This window comes from Ranitomeya variabilis, chromosome 2 (genome assembly GCF_051348905.1).
Source record: "Ranitomeya variabilis isolate aRanVar5 chromosome 2, aRanVar5.hap1, whole genome shotgun sequence".
In the NCBI taxonomy this organism is placed as follows: domain Eukaryota; kingdom Metazoa; phylum Chordata; class Amphibia; order Anura; family Dendrobatidae; genus Ranitomeya; species Ranitomeya variabilis.
This window is the reverse complement of record NC_135233.1, coordinates 446,655,159-446,672,708: the sequence shown is the minus strand read 5'-3', so window position 1 is coordinate 446,672,708 and position 17,550 is coordinate 446,655,159. Positions and strand designations below refer to the sequence as shown.

At 47.7% G+C, this 17,550-nt stretch overlaps 1 protein-coding gene across 9 annotated transcripts in view; it reads left to right on the top strand.

The window, feature by feature from the left end:
- Window positions 1–17,550, top strand: part of NAV2 (neuron navigator 2) — a 547,719-nt gene that overhangs the window by 403,398 nt on the left and 126,771 nt on the right. For all 9 annotated transcript variants that reach the window (XM_077287190.1, XM_077287189.1, XM_077287183.1 and 6 more), the window contains 2 exons: window positions 3,994–4,066; window positions 8,064–8,331. In XM_077287190.1, the coding sequence (XP_077143305.1) occupies window positions 3,994–4,066; window positions 8,064–8,331 (341 nt within the window). The remainder of the gene's footprint in view (window positions 1–3,993; window positions 4,067–8,063; window positions 8,332–17,550) is intronic.

Genomic DNA, 17,550 nt, shown 5'->3' with positions numbered 1-17,550 from the left:
TTATGTGGCGAGGTTGGTGTATGTGTCCTGAAATGTGTGCTGAGGGTGATATATGTGATCAAGCACGTGGTAGTGTGTGGCGCATTTTGTGTGTGTGTTCATATCCCCGTGTGTGGTGAGTATCCCATGTCGGGGCCCCACCTTAGCGACTGTACGGTATATACTCTTTGGCGCCATCGCTCTCACTCTTTAAGTCCCCCTTGTTCACATCTGGCAGCTGTCAATTTGCCTCCAACACTTTTCCTTTCACTTTTTCCCCATTATGTAGATAGGAGCAAAATTGTTTGGTAAATTGGAACGCGCGGGGTTAAAATTTCGCCTCACAACATAGCCTATGACGCTCTCAGGGTCCAGACGTGTGACTGTGCAAAAGTTTGTGGCTGTAGCTGCGACGGTGCAGATGCCAATCCCGGACATACACACACACACATTAGATAATACAGATCCTGAGAATTACACCCAGTATACAGGACAGGAGGAGTGGTACTGTGCAGTGTATATATACAGAATAATACAGATACTGAGAATTACACCCAGTATACAGGACAGGAGGAGCGGTACTGTGCAGTGTATATATACAGAATAATACAGATACTGAGAATTACACCCAGTATACAGGACAGGAGAAGTGGTACTGTGCAGTGTATATATACAGAATAATACAGATACTGAGAATTACACCCAGTATACAGGACAGGAGGAGTGGTACTGTGCAGTGTATATATACAGAATAATACAGATACTGAGAATTACACCCACTATACAGGACAGGATGAGTGGTACTGTGCAGTGTATATATACAGAATAATACAGATACTGAGAATTACACCCAGTATACAGGACAGGAGGAGTGGTACTGTGCAGTGTATATATACCGGGTAGGAGGAGTGGTGCTGTGCAGTGTATATATACAGGACAGGAGGAGTGGTACTGTGCAGTGTATATATACAGGGTAGGAGGAGTGGTGCTGTGCAGTGTATATATGCAGGACAGGAGGAGTGGTACTGTGCAGTGTATATATACAGGGTAGGAGGAGTGGTACTGTGCAGTGTATATATACCGGGTAGGAGGAGTGGTACTGTGCAGTGTATATATACCGGGTAGGAGGAGTGGTGCTGTGCAGTGTATGTATACAGGGTAGGAGGAGTGGTGCTGTGCAGTGTATATATACAGGACAGGAGGAGTGGTGCTGTGCAGTGTATATATACAGGGTAGGAGGAGTGGTGCTGTGCAGTGTATGTATACAGGGTAGGAGGAGTGGTGCTGCGCAGTGTGTATATATATATATATATATATATATATATATATATATATATATATATACCGGGTAGGAGGAGTGATGCTGTGCAGTGTATATACTGTATATATCGGGTAGGAGGAGTGTTCTGTGCAGTGTATATATACAGGGTAGGAGGATTGGTGCTGTGCAGTGTATATATACCGGGTAGGAGGAGTGGTACTGTGCAGTGTATATATATACCGGGTAGGAGGAGTGGTACTGTGCAGTGTGTATATATACCGGGTAGGAGGAGTGGTGCTGTGCAGTGTATATATACCGGGTAGGAGGAGTGGTGCTGTGCAGCGTATATATACCGGGTAGGAGGAGTGGTACTGTGCAGTGTATATATACAGGGTGGGAGGAGTGGTACTGTGCAGTGTGTATATATACCGGGTAGGAGGAGCGTTGCTGAGCAGTGTATATATACCGGGTAGGAGGAGTGGTGCTGTTCAGTGTATATATATATATATATATATATATATATATATATATACCGGGTAGGAGGAGTGGTGCTGTGCAGTGTATATTTATACCGGGGAGGAGTGGTGCTGTGCAGTGTGTGTATATATACAGGGTTGGAGGAGTGGTGCTGTTCAGTGTATATACAGTGGGGCAAAAAAGTATTTAGTCAGTCAGCAATAGTGCAAGTTCCACCACTTAAAAAGATGAGAGGCGTCTGTAATTTACATCATAGGTAGACCTCAACTATGGGAGACAAACTGAGAAAAAAAAATCCAGAAAATCACATTGTCTGATTTTTTATCATTTTATTTGCATATTATGGTGGAAAATAAGTATTTGGTCAGAAACAAACAATCAAGATTTCTGGCTCTCACAGACCTGTAACTTCTTCTTTAAGAGTCTCCTCTTTCCTCCACTCATTACCTGTAGTAATGGCACCTGTTTAAACTTGTTATCAGTATAAAAAGACACCTGTGCACACCCTCAAACAGTCTGACTCCAAACTCCACTATGGTGAAGACCAAAGAGCTGTCAAAGGACACCAGAAACAAAATTGTAGCCCTGCACCAGGCTGGGAAGACTGAATCTGCAATAGCCAACCAGCTTGGAGTGAAGAAATCAACAGTGGGAGCAATAATTAGAAAATGGAAGACATTCAAGACCACTGATAATCTCCCTTGATCTGGGGCTCCACGCAAAATCCCACCCCGTGGGGTCAGAATGATCACAAGAACGGTGAGCAAAAATCCCAGAACCACGCGGGGGGACCTAGTGAATGAACTGCAGAGAGCTGGGACCAATGTAACAAGGCCTACCATAAGTAACACACTACGCCACCATGGACTCAGATCCTGCAGTGCCAGACGTGTCCCACTGCTTAAGCCAGTACATGTCCGGGCCCGTCTGAAGTTTGCTAGAGAGCATTTGGATGATCCAGAGGAGTTTTGGGAGAATGTCCTATGGTCTGATGAAACCAAACTGGAACTGTTTGGTAGAAACACAACTTGTCGTGTTTGGAGGAAAAAGAATACTGAGTTGCATCCATCAAACACCATACCTACTGTAAAGCATGGTGGTGGAAACATCATGCTTTGGGGCTGTTTCTCTGCAAAGGGGCCAGGACGACTGATCCGGGTACATGAAAGAATGAATGGGGCCATGTATCGTGAGATTTTGAGTGCAAACCTCCTTCCATCAGCAAGAGCATTTAAGATGAAACGTGGCTGGGTCTTTCAACATGACAATGATCCAAAGCACACCGCCAGGGCAACGAAGGAGTGGCTTCGTAAGAAGCATTTCAAGGTCCTGGAGTGGCCTAGCCAGTCTCCAGATCTCAACCCTATAGAAAACCTTTGGAGGGAGTTGAAAGTCCGTGTTGCCAAGCGAAAAGCCAAAAACATCACTGCTCTAGAGGAGATCTGCATGGAGGAATGGGCCAACATACCAACAACAGTGTGTGGCAACCTTGTGAAGACTTACAGAAAACGTTTGACCTCTGTCATTGCCAACAAAGGATTTATTACAAAGTATTAAGATGAAATTTTGTTTCTGACCAAATACTTATTTTCCACCATAATATGCAAATAAAATGATAAAAAAACAGACAATGTAATTTTCTGGATTTTTTTTTCTCAGTTTGTCTCCCATAGTTGAGGTCTACCTATGATGTAAATTACAGACGCCTCTCATCTTTTTAAGTGGTGGAACTTGCACTATTGCTGACTGACTAAATACTTTTTTGCCCCACTGTATGTATGTATATATATATATATATATATATATATATATATATATATATATATATATATATATATATATATATACTGGGTAGGAGGAGTGGTGCTGTGCAGTGTATATATACAGGGTAGGAGGAGTGGTACTGTGCAGTGTATATATACCGGGGAGGAGGAGTGGTGCTGTGCAGTGTGTGTATATATACAGGGTTGGAGGAGTGGTGCCGTTTAGTGTGTGTGTATATATATATATATACGCACACACACACACACACACACACACACACACACACACACACACACACACACACACACATATATATATACCAGGTAGGAGGAGTGGTGCTGTGCAGAGTATATATACCGGGTAGGAGGAGTGGTGCTGAGCAGTTTTCATGTATACAGGGTACAGATTGATACTGAGCACCTTATTCATCTCTTCATCCTAGCATTCCTCTGTCACTGAGAGTCCCGCTGTCAGATCATGGTGTTTACTCTGTCACTTTGTATTTTCTTTAGATTGAGAACATTGATGCCTGCCTGAGCTTCCTGGCAGCTAAAGGAATTAACATACAAGGCCTGTCATCGGAGGGTGAGTGCACAGGAGGAAATTCTTCTGAATGATGATGTCTGTGTACCTGACACACTGTAACATCGGCCCTTCTCGTGGGACGCGTCCCTCATGATGATGATGTTGCTGCTGATGAGCAGTCATACGGTGCTGGGCATTGTAGTGGCTCAGTGCTTTGGGGAAGACCCTGATTTTGCTTTGGGTCACGCACAACACATTTTTTTTTTTTTTTTTTTTGCTGAAAAGTTGGTGCAACTAGGTGACCGTGTAAATTATTCTAAAAAGTATAGTTTTCACCAAATTTTGGGTTTTAGGTGCAAATAATATGTCATTGTTTGTCGCATCAGCTTTTTTTGAGCTTGACAAGTGTTCAAGTGAGCCTGCGGATTTAGTCTGGACCAGCTGGCCAGGTGATGTTTATGGGGGGGTCTCTGGACTCTTCCCTGACAGATGCTGAGCACCTTAGTCCTTAGATGTGATTTCCTTCATGCAGGAAATTTTTTGCTGTTATGACATCATTAACCCATTTGCTGCAGATCTTCTCAAATAAAAGAAAATAACAGAAATCTTAATAGTTACAGCAAATTCTTACAAACTTGGAAAACATAACATTTCTGTCAAGTCGAGGTTCGTCATGTGACCCTAAATCCCCCTTCCATTCATTAACTCCGGGATTATAGCTGTCACAATATGGATTGACAAAGCAAATAACGCCGCCGAGCGCCGATTGTCCTTCCCCAAACTCTTAATTTACGGATTTAAGCTTGAGAAGAGAGATGTCACGTTATTTCACCCCCGAGAAGAATGTTCCCTTTGTCTCTGCGGCTCCGGGATCCAGAAATAGGTGGTGGATCTGATGTCACACTATTTCTGTGACACAAGTGCGGGGCTGGAAATACAGCGAGAAGTTGTTATACCAGTTGTACACAAAAAAATAAATGTCGGCATGGAGCGCGGGCACCGGAAAACTGGGGCCGACCCCCCGTATCGGTTAACGCAGCCATGAACTTGTGAAGCGCGATGGATTGTGGGTGGGGTCGCCGGCCTCGTACAGCTGTGAGGGTAGGATTTCCGGACGATTATTTTTTATAGCTTTTATATACTGTAGAAATATTCTATGTTTCTATACGGCTGACATTTTAAATTCAGTACCCTTAAATTGCACCAGGTACCCCTTCCCCCCCCCAAAAAAAAAACCCACCTCAGCCAACATCATAGCTCTTCTGTCCTCTTTTGAGACAAGCAAACCTCCAAGATCTAAGTGCAAGTGTTTAGTTTTACTATTCTTATTTTCAGTTTTAGAGCTATTTTCAAGATCTCTGCTTGCTTGCATTGTTTTCATGAAGGATGAACATGTTTGACAGCTGAGCTTTGCTGCAGTTGTCTCCAGCTGCCACAATATTTTGTTGCTAGAATGCACAAATCTCTCTTCTGTGCTCGTTACAGTGTAGCAACGCAGGCTAAATGTATCAGCTCAGAGTTTATTAGGTCATATAAAACAGGCTACACTGGATACAATTGTAGCAAGTCCTCAGCAGTGAGGCAGGGACAGGTTATTAGTAAACAAGAATGTACATATTCCCTGACAGCAAGCAGAGGTTTAGAAGGGATGAGGAATTGAATCAGACAACCTAATTGTTGGGGTTTGTAGATTTTCTGGTTGCTACATTGCTCCCATCCTCATAGTATTTACCAGGACCCTTTATTGTACCCGGTGTAGTGTAGTGAAAAGCGGGGCCCCACGTTTGTTCAGGGGGACGGTGCTACCCCATAAGTTTTCCGGCTCACAGGTCGTCTCTCGAGGTGTGATTACTTTCCCTTGAGGATGTCACTTTACTTGTATTTAACTGCAACTCCAGCTGTTGTGAAACTACAACTCCCACTATTCACCAGTCAGTCATGGCATGCTGGGACTTGTAATTTCACTACAGCTGCAGAGCCACAGGAGGCACAAGAGCATCTTACGGCTCCTGGTGTTAAAGAAAATATATATTTTGGTGTTTTTGTACAGGATTATGGAAGGGGCCATCAAGCCATTGACTTTGTAAAATCTAATGTCCTAGGAAGATTGGACGGCAGATCTTATAGACTTCTTTGGCATCTATGGGTGATATTGTGTGTATGGAGATGAGAAACCTCATCTGATGGCCTCCACTGGGAGTTGTAGTCATGTGAATCTGGGAATAATCCAGGGGAAAGGAATATTTCCCTATGTGACTTCTACTTCCAGGGGATGTTAGAGGGTAACTGTTGTATTATAGGGTGGTAGGACAGGTGACGGGATGATGAATCTCTTTTCTCCCACCTACTAATAAGTCATTGTTTGCTTGCGTTTCGCCCTCTTGTCTTGTGCCCCGGGTGTCGCCTTTTCGGGCCTCCAGCTCCTCTTTTAACACTTGTAATGTATACACTTGTGGATGCAGGCGGCGCCTCTTCTCGGCTTTTTTTTTTTTTTATTACTGGCATTGAATGGAGCTGTCTGTGGTCAAGTGTCTCTTGTGACTCCACTTTTGTGCCCCAAGCTGTCTGTTAGGCCAAGGTTTTCTTTCTGTAATCTAATGGGGCTAATTTTGCCCCAGAAAGAGATTTTAATCATGCTGTGCATAAGATATTATTTATTGTTATAGCGCCATTTATTTCATCACGCTTTACATGTCAGGAGGGGGATACATAACAAAAACAAATACAATAATCATAAACAATACAGCAGAGTTTAGGATAGATTGGAATGGTGCAAGAGTTTTAAAGGGGAGGCCAATATGCAGGAGGTTGCAATAGTCAAGGCGGGAGATGATGAGGGCATGCACTAGTGGTTTTGCAGAGTCTTGGCTGAGGAATGTGCGGATCCGGTAGACATGTTTGAGTTGGAGTCGGCAGGAAGTGGAAAGAGCTTGGATGTGTGGTTTGAAGGAGAGATCAGAGTCAAAGATTACCCCGAGTCACCAACATACTGTTATATAAGCAAAAACAAATCCCTTAAATTAGTCTTCCCATGTCACTTACCTTGGTTTTATACATAAGATATATTATAGAGTTTCTTATATCTTCCTATCAGAGAAATACGCTTCTTTCTCCACCTATGAGCCACTTTTTCTCCTTCACTACTCCCATGTTATGAAGATGGGGGAACTTCAGTCACAATTCGTGGCTAAAGCATTGTATTAAGTTGCCCAAAACCTAGAGCAATGATGTTGCCCCTAATTCTCGTGAAAGTCCCCCTCCTACATAATATGCAATTATTAATCATCTCCCAAATTGGAGCAAAAATAAGTGTTGCAAATAAATCCAAAACAGTCTGTAACATCCTACAGGCAGAGTCGTCTCCCCACTGACCAGTCCTCGCCTCTCTCGGATATCCCTTTAATTGCATGTACGATCGCTGCTTGATTTTTCAGCTGTTTCACCCGTGGATCCGTGTGTCCAATAGAATCATCCGTACAGTTTTGCAATGAAAACACTGCTCCCCTTAATGATTTAGAGACGATCTGCAAAGAGGAGTGGACGAAAATTCCTCCTGACATGTGCGCAATCCTCATCAACTACAAAAAATGTCTGACTGCTGTGCTTGCCAACAAGGGTTTTGCCACCAAGTATAAAGTCTTGTTTGCCAGCGGGATCAAATACTTATTTCTAACTGCAAAATGCAAATACATTTATATAATTTATACAATGTGATTTTCTTGATTTTATTATTTTTGATATTCGATCTTTTAATGTTAAAATTAACCTACCCTTAAAATTATAGACTGTTCATATATTTGCTTACAAAATCAGCAAGGGGTCAAATACTTATTTCCCCCACTGTACATGTCATACACATGCCCATAGTCACCCGTAGGTGCTGAGTATAGGACGTGCCACGAGTACGTAGATCCGCAGTGTGAGACGTAGCAGTCTGTATATGGAGAATGAAGACATACTGAGTAGTAGGAGCAAGATGATGGTAGTGGCGCAGTATCAGGAATACTCGCTGTAATGAGCCTCCACTGACTATTCTGTACCTTTTATGTTTTTACAGAGATCAGGAATGGAAATTTAAAAGCTATCCTCGGCCTGTTCTTCAGCCTGTCGCGTTTCAAGCAACAACAGCAGCAAACCCAGAAACAGAGTTATCACCAGCCGGCTCCAGCACTCCAACATTCAGGAACGCCAAACCAGTGCCAGCAGCTATATCATCCTTCCAACACCCCCCATGCCCAGCCCTATTCACCCGCTCCAGTCCAGTGCCAACAACCGCAGCAACCTCCGCAGTCACAGAGTAAAGCACAAGGAGAGATGCACTCCAGGTACCCGGCACCATCGCTGCAATGTATTTATGTTGCCTCATGTCATTACACAGAGCCAACTTCTCTGTAGACACCTCACCCCAGTGTATAGCACCATGTGGGCAGAAGGAGACCCCTCCTCAGGTGTATAGCACCATGTGGGCAGAAGGAGACCCCTCCTCAGGTGTATTGCACCATGTGGGCAGAAGGAGACCCCTCCTCAGGTGTATAGCACCATGTGGGCAGAAGGAGACCCCTCCTCAGGTGTATAACACCATGTGGGTAGAAGGAGACCCCTCCTCAGGTGTATAGCACCAAGTGGGCAGAAGGAGACCCCTCCTCAGGTGTATAGCACATGTGGGTAGAAGGAGACCCCTCCTCAGGTGCCTAGCACCATGTGGGCAGAATGAGACCCCTCCTCAGGTGTATAGCACCAAGTGGGCAGAAGGAGACCCCTCCTCAGGTGTATAGCACATGTGGGTAGAAGGAGACCCCTCCTCAGGTGCCTAGCACCATGTGGGCAGAATGAGACCCCTCCTCAGGTGTATAACACCATGTGGGTAGAAGGAGACCCCTCCTCAGGTGTATAGCACCAAGTGGGCAGAAGGAGACCCCTCCTCAGGTGTATAGCACATGTGGGTAGAAGGAGACCCCTCCTCAGGTGCCTAGCACCATGTGAGCAGAATGAGACCCCTCCTCAGGTGTATAGCACCATGTGAGCAGAAGGAGACCCCTCCTCAGGTGCCTATCACCATGTGGGCAGAAGGAGACCCCTCCTCAGGTGTACAGCACCATGTGGGCAGAAGGAAACCCTTCCTCAGGTGTATAGCACCATGTGGGAAGAAGGAGACCCCTCCTCAGGTGTATAGCTCCATGTGGGCAGAAGGAGACCCCTCCTCAGGTGTATAATACCATGTGGGCAGAAGGAGACCCCTCCTCAGGTGTATAGCAGCATGTGGGCAGAAGGAGACCCCTCCTCAGGTGTATAGCACCATGTGGGCAGAAGGAGACCCCTCCTCAGGTGTATAATACCATGTGGGCAGAAGGAGACCCCTTCTCAGGTGTATAGCACCATGTGGGCAGAAGGAGACCCCTCCTCAGGTGTATAGCACCATGTGGGCAGAAGGAGACCCCTCCTCAGGTGTATAGCACCATGTGGGCAGAAGGAGACCCCTCCTCAGGTGTATAGCACCATGTGGGCAGAAGGAGACCCCTCCTCAGGTGTATAATACCATGTGGGCAGAAGGAGACCCCTCCTCAGGTGTATAGCACCATGTGGGCAGAAGGCGACCCCTCCTCAGGTGTATAGCATCATGTGGGCAGAAGGAGACCCCTCCTCAGGTGTATAGCACCATGTGGGCAGAAGGAGACCCCTCCTCAGGTGTATAATACCATGTGGGCAGAAGGAGACCCCTCCTCAGGTGTATAGCACCATGTGGGCAGAAGGAGACCCTTCCTCAGGTGTACAGCACCATGTGTGAAGAAGGGGACCCCTCCTCAGGTGCCTAGCACCATGTGGGCAGAAGGAGACCCTTCCTCAGGTGCCTAGCACCATGTGGGCAGAAGGAGACCCTTCCTCAGGTGTATAGCACCATGTGTGCAGAAGGAAACCCCTTCTCAGATATATAGCACCATGTGGGCAGAAGGAGACCCCTCCTCATGTGTATTATGTTACCTGGTCAGATAGAGATCCTTCCTCAGATGAATTATACTACCCAGGCAGATAGAGACCCCTCCTCATGTGTGTTATACCACCTGGCTTGTTAGAGACCCCTCCTTGGGTGTATTATACTGTCTGGGCAGATAGAGATAATATACCTCCTTACGTTACGTGTATTATCCTACTCTGGTAGAAAGAGACTCCACCTCAAGTGTATTATACCACCCGTAGTAAAAAAAGGAAACAGCCGCACTCAAGCAATGTAATGCTTTGCCAAATTAGTGTTTATTTACAAGTCTAGGTAATACCACAGCAGGATCCAAAAAAAAGTTTTTTGTGTGAAGATAAGGTAACGTTTCAACCCTACCAGGGTTTTTGTCAAAACCTCACTGAATAGTGTATAGGTTCAGCGTATGGTTCTAAGGTGACACCACAAGGAACGCAGGACACGCTCTGCCTCCCCCATACTGAGCTCTTAAGGGGATCCTCTTTAGAACCATACGCTGAACCTATACACTATTCAGTGAGGTTTTGATAAAGACCCTGGTAGGGTCGAAACGTTACCTTATCTTTACACAAAAAATTTTTGATCCTTCTGTGGTATTACCTAGACTTGTAAATAAACACTAATTTTGCAAAGCATTAGATTGCTTGAGTGCGGCTGTTTCCTTTTTTACTATTTACTTTGGGCTCTTCCCAAGTTCAGCCAGCACCTTTCATGTAAAGCAGAGTGCGTTTCATTTTTATTTTTCCTATTATACCACCCGGGCAGATAGAGACCCCTCCTCAGGTGTACTATACTATCGGGGAAGATAGAGACAACTCTTCGGGTGTATTATACCATCCAGGGAGAAAGAGACTCCACGTCAGGTGTATTATCCTAGTTGGGCAGATAGAGACCCCCTCCTCAGGTGTATTATACCACCCGGGCAGATGGACCCCTCCTCAAGTGTATTATACCACCAGGGCAGATAGACCCTCCTCAGGTGTATTATACCACCCGGGCAGATGGAGACCCCTCCTCAGGTGTATTATACCACCCGGGCAGATAGAGACCCCTCCTCAGGTGTATTATACCACCCGGGCAGATAGACTCCTCCTCGGGTGTATTATACCACCCGGGCAGATAGACCCCCTCCTCAAGTGTATTATACCACCAGGGCAGATAGACCCTCCTCAGGTGTATTATACCACCCGGGCAGATAGAGACCCCTCCTCAGGTGTATTATACCACCCGGGCAGATAGAGACCCCTCCTCAGGTGTATTATACCACCCGGGCAGATAGACCCCTCCTCAGGTGTATTATACCACCCGGGCAGATAGACCCCTCCTCAGGTGTATTATACCACCCGGGCAGATAGACTCCTCCTCAGATGTATTATACCACCCGGGCAGATAGACTCCTCCTCAGGTGTATTATACCACCCGAGCAGATAGACCTCTCCTCAGGTGTATTATACCACCCGGGCAGATAGAGACCCCTCCTCAGGTTTATTATACCACCAGGGCAGATAGACCCCTCCTCAGGTGTATTATACCACCCGGGCAGATAGACCCCTCCTCAGGTGTATTATACCACCCGGGCAGATAGACCCCCTCCTCAGGTGTATTATACCACCCGGGCAGATAGACTCCTCCTCAGGTGTATTATACCACCCGAGCAGATAGACCCCTCCTCAGGTGTATTATACCACCCGGGCAGATAGACCCCTCCTCAGGTGTATTATACCACCCGGGAGATAGTGACCCCTCCTCAGGTGTATTATACCACCCGGGCAGATAGACTCCTCCTCAGATGTATTATACCACCCGAGCAGATAGACCCCTCCTCAGGTGTATTATACCACCCGGGCAGATAGAGCCCCTCCTCAGGTGTATTATACCACCCGGGCAGATAGAGCCCTCCTCAGGTGTATTATACCACCCGGGCAGATAGTGACCCCTCCTCAGGTGTATTATACCACCCGGGCAGATAGACCCCTCCTCAGGTGTATTATACCACCCGGGCAGATAGAGCCCCTCCTCAGGTGTATTATACCACCCGGGCAGATAGAGCCCTCCTCAGGTGTATTATACCACCCGGGCAGATAGTGATCCCTCCTCAGGTGTATTATACCACCCGGGCAGATAGACCCCTCCTCAGGTGTATTATACCACCCGGGCAGATAGACCCCTCCTCAGGTGTATTATACCACCCGGGCAGATAGACTCCTCCTCAGGTGTATTATACCACCCGAGCAGATAGACCCCTCCTCAGGTGTATTATACCACCCGGGCAGATAGACCCCTCCTCAGGTGTATTATACCACCCGGGAGATAGTGACCCCTCCTCAGGTGTATTATACCACCCGGGCAGATAGACTCCTCCTCAGATGTATTATACCACCCGAGCAGATAGACCCCTCCTCAGGTGTATTATACCACCCGGGCAGATAGAGCCCCTCCTCAGGTGTATTATACCACCCGGGCAGATAGAGCCCTCCTCAGGTGTATTATACCACCCGGGCAGATAGTGACCCCTCCTCAGGTGTATTATACCACCCGGGCAGATAGACCCCTCCTCAGGTGTATTATACCACCCGGGCAGATAGAGCCCCTCCTCAGGTGTATTATACCACCCGGGCAGATAGAGCCCTCCTCAGGTGTATTATACCACCCGGGCAGATAGTGATCCCTCCTCAGGTGTATTATACCACCCGGGCAGATAGACCCCTCCTCAGGTGTATTATACCACCCGGGCAGATAGACCCCTCCTCAGGTGTATTATACCACCCGAGCAGATAGACCCCTCCTCAGATGTATTATACCACCCGAGCAGATAGACCCCTCCTCAGGTGTATTATACCACCCGGGCAGATAGAGCCCCTCCTCAGGTGTATTATACCACCCGGGCAGATAGAGCCCTCCTCAGGTGTATTATACCACCCGAGCAGATAGACCCCTCCTCAGATGTATTATACCACCCGAGCAGATAGACCCCTCCTCAGGTGTATTATACCACCCGGGCAGATAGAGCCCCTCCTCAGGTGTATTATACCACCCGGGCAGATAGAGCCCTCCTCAGGTGTATTATACCACCCGGGCAGATAGTGATCCCTCCTCAGGTGTATTATACCACCCGGGCAGATAGACCCCTCCTCAGGTGTATTATACCACCCGGGCAGATAGACCCCTCCTCAGGTGTATTATACCACCCGGGCAGATAGAGACCCCTCCTCAGGTGTATTATACCACCCGGGCAGATAGACCCCTCCTCAGGTGTATTATACCACCCGGGCAGATAGAGACCCCTCCTCAGGTGTATTATACCACCCGGGCAGATAGACCCCTCCTCAGGTGTATTATACCACCCGGGCAGATAGTGACCCCTCCTCAGGTGTATTATACCACCCGGGCAGATAGACCCCTCCTCAGGTGTATTATACCACCCGGGCAGATAGACTCCTCCTCAGGTGTATTATACCACCCAGGCAGATAGAGACCCTCCTCAGGTGTATTATACCACCCGGGCAGATAGAGACCCTCCTCAGGTGTATTATACCACCCGGGCAGATAGACCCCTCCTCAGGTGTATTATACCACCCAGGCAGATAGAGACCCTCCTCAGGTGTATTATACCACCCGGGCAGATAGACTCCTCCTCAGGTGTATTATACCACCCAGGCAGATAGAGACCCTCCTCAGGTGTATTATACCACCCAGGCAGATAGAGACCCTCCTCAGGTGTATTATACCACCCGGGCAGATAGACCCCTCCTCAGGTGTATTATACCACCCAGGCAGATAGAGACCCTCCTCAGGTGTATTATACCACGAGGGCAGATAGACCCCTCCTCAGGTGTATTATACCACCCGGGCAGATAGACTCCTCCTCAGGTGTATTATACCACCCGGGCAGATAGACCCCTCCTCAGGTGTATTATACCACCCAGGCAGATAGAGACCCTCCTCAGGTGTATTATACCACGAGGGCAGATAGACCCCTCCTCAGGTGTATTATACCACCCGGGCAGATAGACTCCTCCTCAGGTGTATTATACCACCCGGGCAGATAGACCCCTCCTCAGGTGTATTATACCACCCGGGCAGATAGAGACCCCTCCTCAGGTGTATTATACCACCCGGGCAGATAGACCCCTCCTCAGGTGTATTATACCACCCGGGCAGATAGACCCCTCCTCAGGTGTATTATACCACCCGGGCAGATAGACCCCTCCTCAGGTGTATTATACCACGAGGGCAGATAGACCCCTCCTCAGGTGTATTATACCACGAGGGCAGATAGACCCCTCCTCAGGTGTATTATACCACCCGGGCAGATAGACCCCTCCTCAGGTGTATTATACCACCCGGGCAGATAGACCCCTCCTCAGGTGTATTATACCACGAGGGCAGATAGACCCCTCCTCAGGTGTATTATACCACCCGGGCAGATAGACCCCTCCTCAGGTGTATTATACCACCCGGGCAGATAGACCCCTCCTCAGGTGTATTATACCACCCGGGCAGATAGACTCCTCCTCAGGTGTATTATACCACCCGGGCAGATAGACCCCTCCTCAGGTGTATTATACCACCCGGGCAGATAGACCCCTCCTCAGGTGTATTATACCACCCGGGCAGATAGACCCCTCCTCAGGTGTATTATACCACCCGGGCAGATAGACCCCTCCTCAGGTGTATTATACCACGAGGGCAGATAGACCCCTCCTCAGGTGTATTATACCACCCGGGCAGATAGACTCCTCCTCAGGTGTATTATACCACCCGGGCAGATAGACCCCTCCTCAGGTGTATTATACCACCCGGGCAGATAGAGACCCCTCCTCAGGTGTATTATACCACCCGGGCAGATAGACCCCTCCTCATGTGTATTATACCACCCGGGCAGATAGAGACCCCTCCTCAGGTGTATTATACCCCCCTAGCTGATAGACCCCTCCTCAGTTATATGCCGTATATAGACCCCTCATATTCAGATACATGAGGGTCTGTAGACATTCTGAATATCTCTCTAATAACCTACATTTTTCCATTTTCTCAGATTGTTAGCATGAAGTTGATCCCTACATTAGAGCATACCTTGGATGGTGTCATTACACAAACCTTACATTAGTTATAAATTACAGCTGACCCCGCTGACTTCCACCCCGGCAGGTTCTCATGACATCATGTAGAATAAGGCTCTTTGTAGCAGTGAAATATAGTGCAATTAGCTGATTAGCCCGAGGAAAATCCTCTGTGTAACACAAAACCTCTTCTTTTTAAGTTTTTCAATGGAAAAATCTCGTGCAAACATTAACTCGGGGTGGGGGACACAAATACATCCTTATCAGCTTCTGAAGGAAAGGAGGGTCTTATGTGCAGGGGAGCCGACCTCGGAGATGTTTAGAGAGGACTATGACTTCTAATAACTGCATATTATGAAGATGGGGGATTTCAGCCACAATTAGTGGCTAAAGCGTTGCATTATGTTGTCCATAACCTAGAGCAATAACGTGGCTTCTAATTCTTCTAAGTCCCCCTCTTACATAATATGCAATTATTAATCATCCCCCATATTGGAGCATAAATAAGTTGTGCAAATAAATCCACAAAAGTCTGTAATATCCTACAGGCAGTGGCGTCTCCCCACCGACCGGTCCTCACCTCTCCCACTGATGTCCCTTTAATTGCTTGATTTTTCAGCTGTTCCACCTGTGGATCCGTGCATCCATTAGAGTCAGCTGTACGGGTTTGCAATGAAAATACTGCTCCGCTGTAAAATCAGAGGAGGGAAGGATGAACTGTAGTGGCTTTCCGGCTTGTGTAGACGACTGTATTTTGTTCAGAGTGTGATCTGACAAGACATTGTATAACACACAGACCAATATTATTCTATTGGGCCATGCAGTTATCCAGTTATCCGATTTTTCCTCTGGCCCAGTCTGTCTGAGGAAAAAAATCTCAGCATGCACAATTTGATCGCACTCAGCCATGCAAGTCAATGGGCCCATTAAAAAAAAAAAAAAAAAGGATCACACTGGAATGATATCTGAGTGCAGACTGATTTCTACAGACTGACACAATGGAGAAGATGGGAATATTTTTTTCTCAATCTTCTCCACAGAGAGAGAATCGGATCACACTCTGACAACACCGCTGACTACACCTCTGACTGCACCTCTGACTACACCTCTGACTACACCGCTGACTGCACCTCTGACTGCACCTCTGACTGCACCTCTGACTACACCGCTGACTGCACCTCTGACTACACCGCTGACTGCACCTCTGACTACACCGCTGACTGCACCTCTGACTACACCGCTGACTGCACCTCTGACTGCACCTCTGACTACACCGCTGACTGCACCTCTGACTACACCTCTGACTGCACCTCTGACTGCACCTCTGACTACACCGCTGACTGCACCTCTGACTACACCGCTGACTGCACCTCTGACTACACCGCTGACTGCACCTCTGACTACACCGCTGACTGCACCTCTGACTACACCGCTGACTGCACCTCTGACTGCACCTCTGACTACACCGCTGACTGCACCTCTGACTACACCTCTGACTGCACCTCTGACTGCACCTCTGACTACACCGCTGACTGCACCTCTGACTACACCGCTGACTGCACCTCTGACTACACCGCTGACTGCACCTCTGACTACACCGCTGACTGCACCTCTGACTGCACCTCTGACTACACCGCTGACTGCACCTCTGACTACACCTCTGACTGCACCTCTGACTGCACCTCTGACTACACCGCTGACTGCACCTCTGACTACACCGCTGACTGCACCTCTGACTACACCGCTGACTGCACCTCTGACTACACCTCTGACTACACCTCTGACTGCACCTCTGACTGCACCTCTGACTGCACCTCTGACTGCACCGCTGACTGCACCTCTGACTACACCGCTGACTACACCGCTGACTACACCTCTGACTACACCTCTGACTGCACCGCTGACTGCACCTCTGACTACACCTCTGACTGCACCTCTGACTGCACCTCTGACTGCACCTCTGACTGCACCGCTGACTGCACCTCTGACTACACCTCTGACTACACCGCTGACTGCACCTCTGACTACACCTCTGACTACACCTCTGACTACACCTCTGACTACACCTCTGACTACACCGCTGACTGCACCTCTGACTACACCGCTGACTACACCTCTGACTACACTGATCAAAGTGTAATCAGAGTATGATGAGAGTCTGATCAGTGTAATCAGATGTTTAATCAGAGGTTTAATCATAGTGAAATCACAGTGCAATCAGAGGCGTAATCAAAGTGTGGCCAGAGTATAATCGGTGTAATCAGAGTGTGATCATAGTTTTGGTCTGAGCATAAGGCTACTTTCACACTAGCGTCGTACGACGCACGTCGCAATGCGACGTACCGACGCATACTGTGAAAATAAAACACAACAGGGCAGTGGATGCAGTTTTACAACGCATCCGCTGCCCCATTGTGATGTCCGGGGAGGTGGGGGCGGAGTTCCGGCCGCGCATGCGCGGTCAGAAATGGCGGACACGACGCACAAAAAAAGTTACATGTAACCTTTTT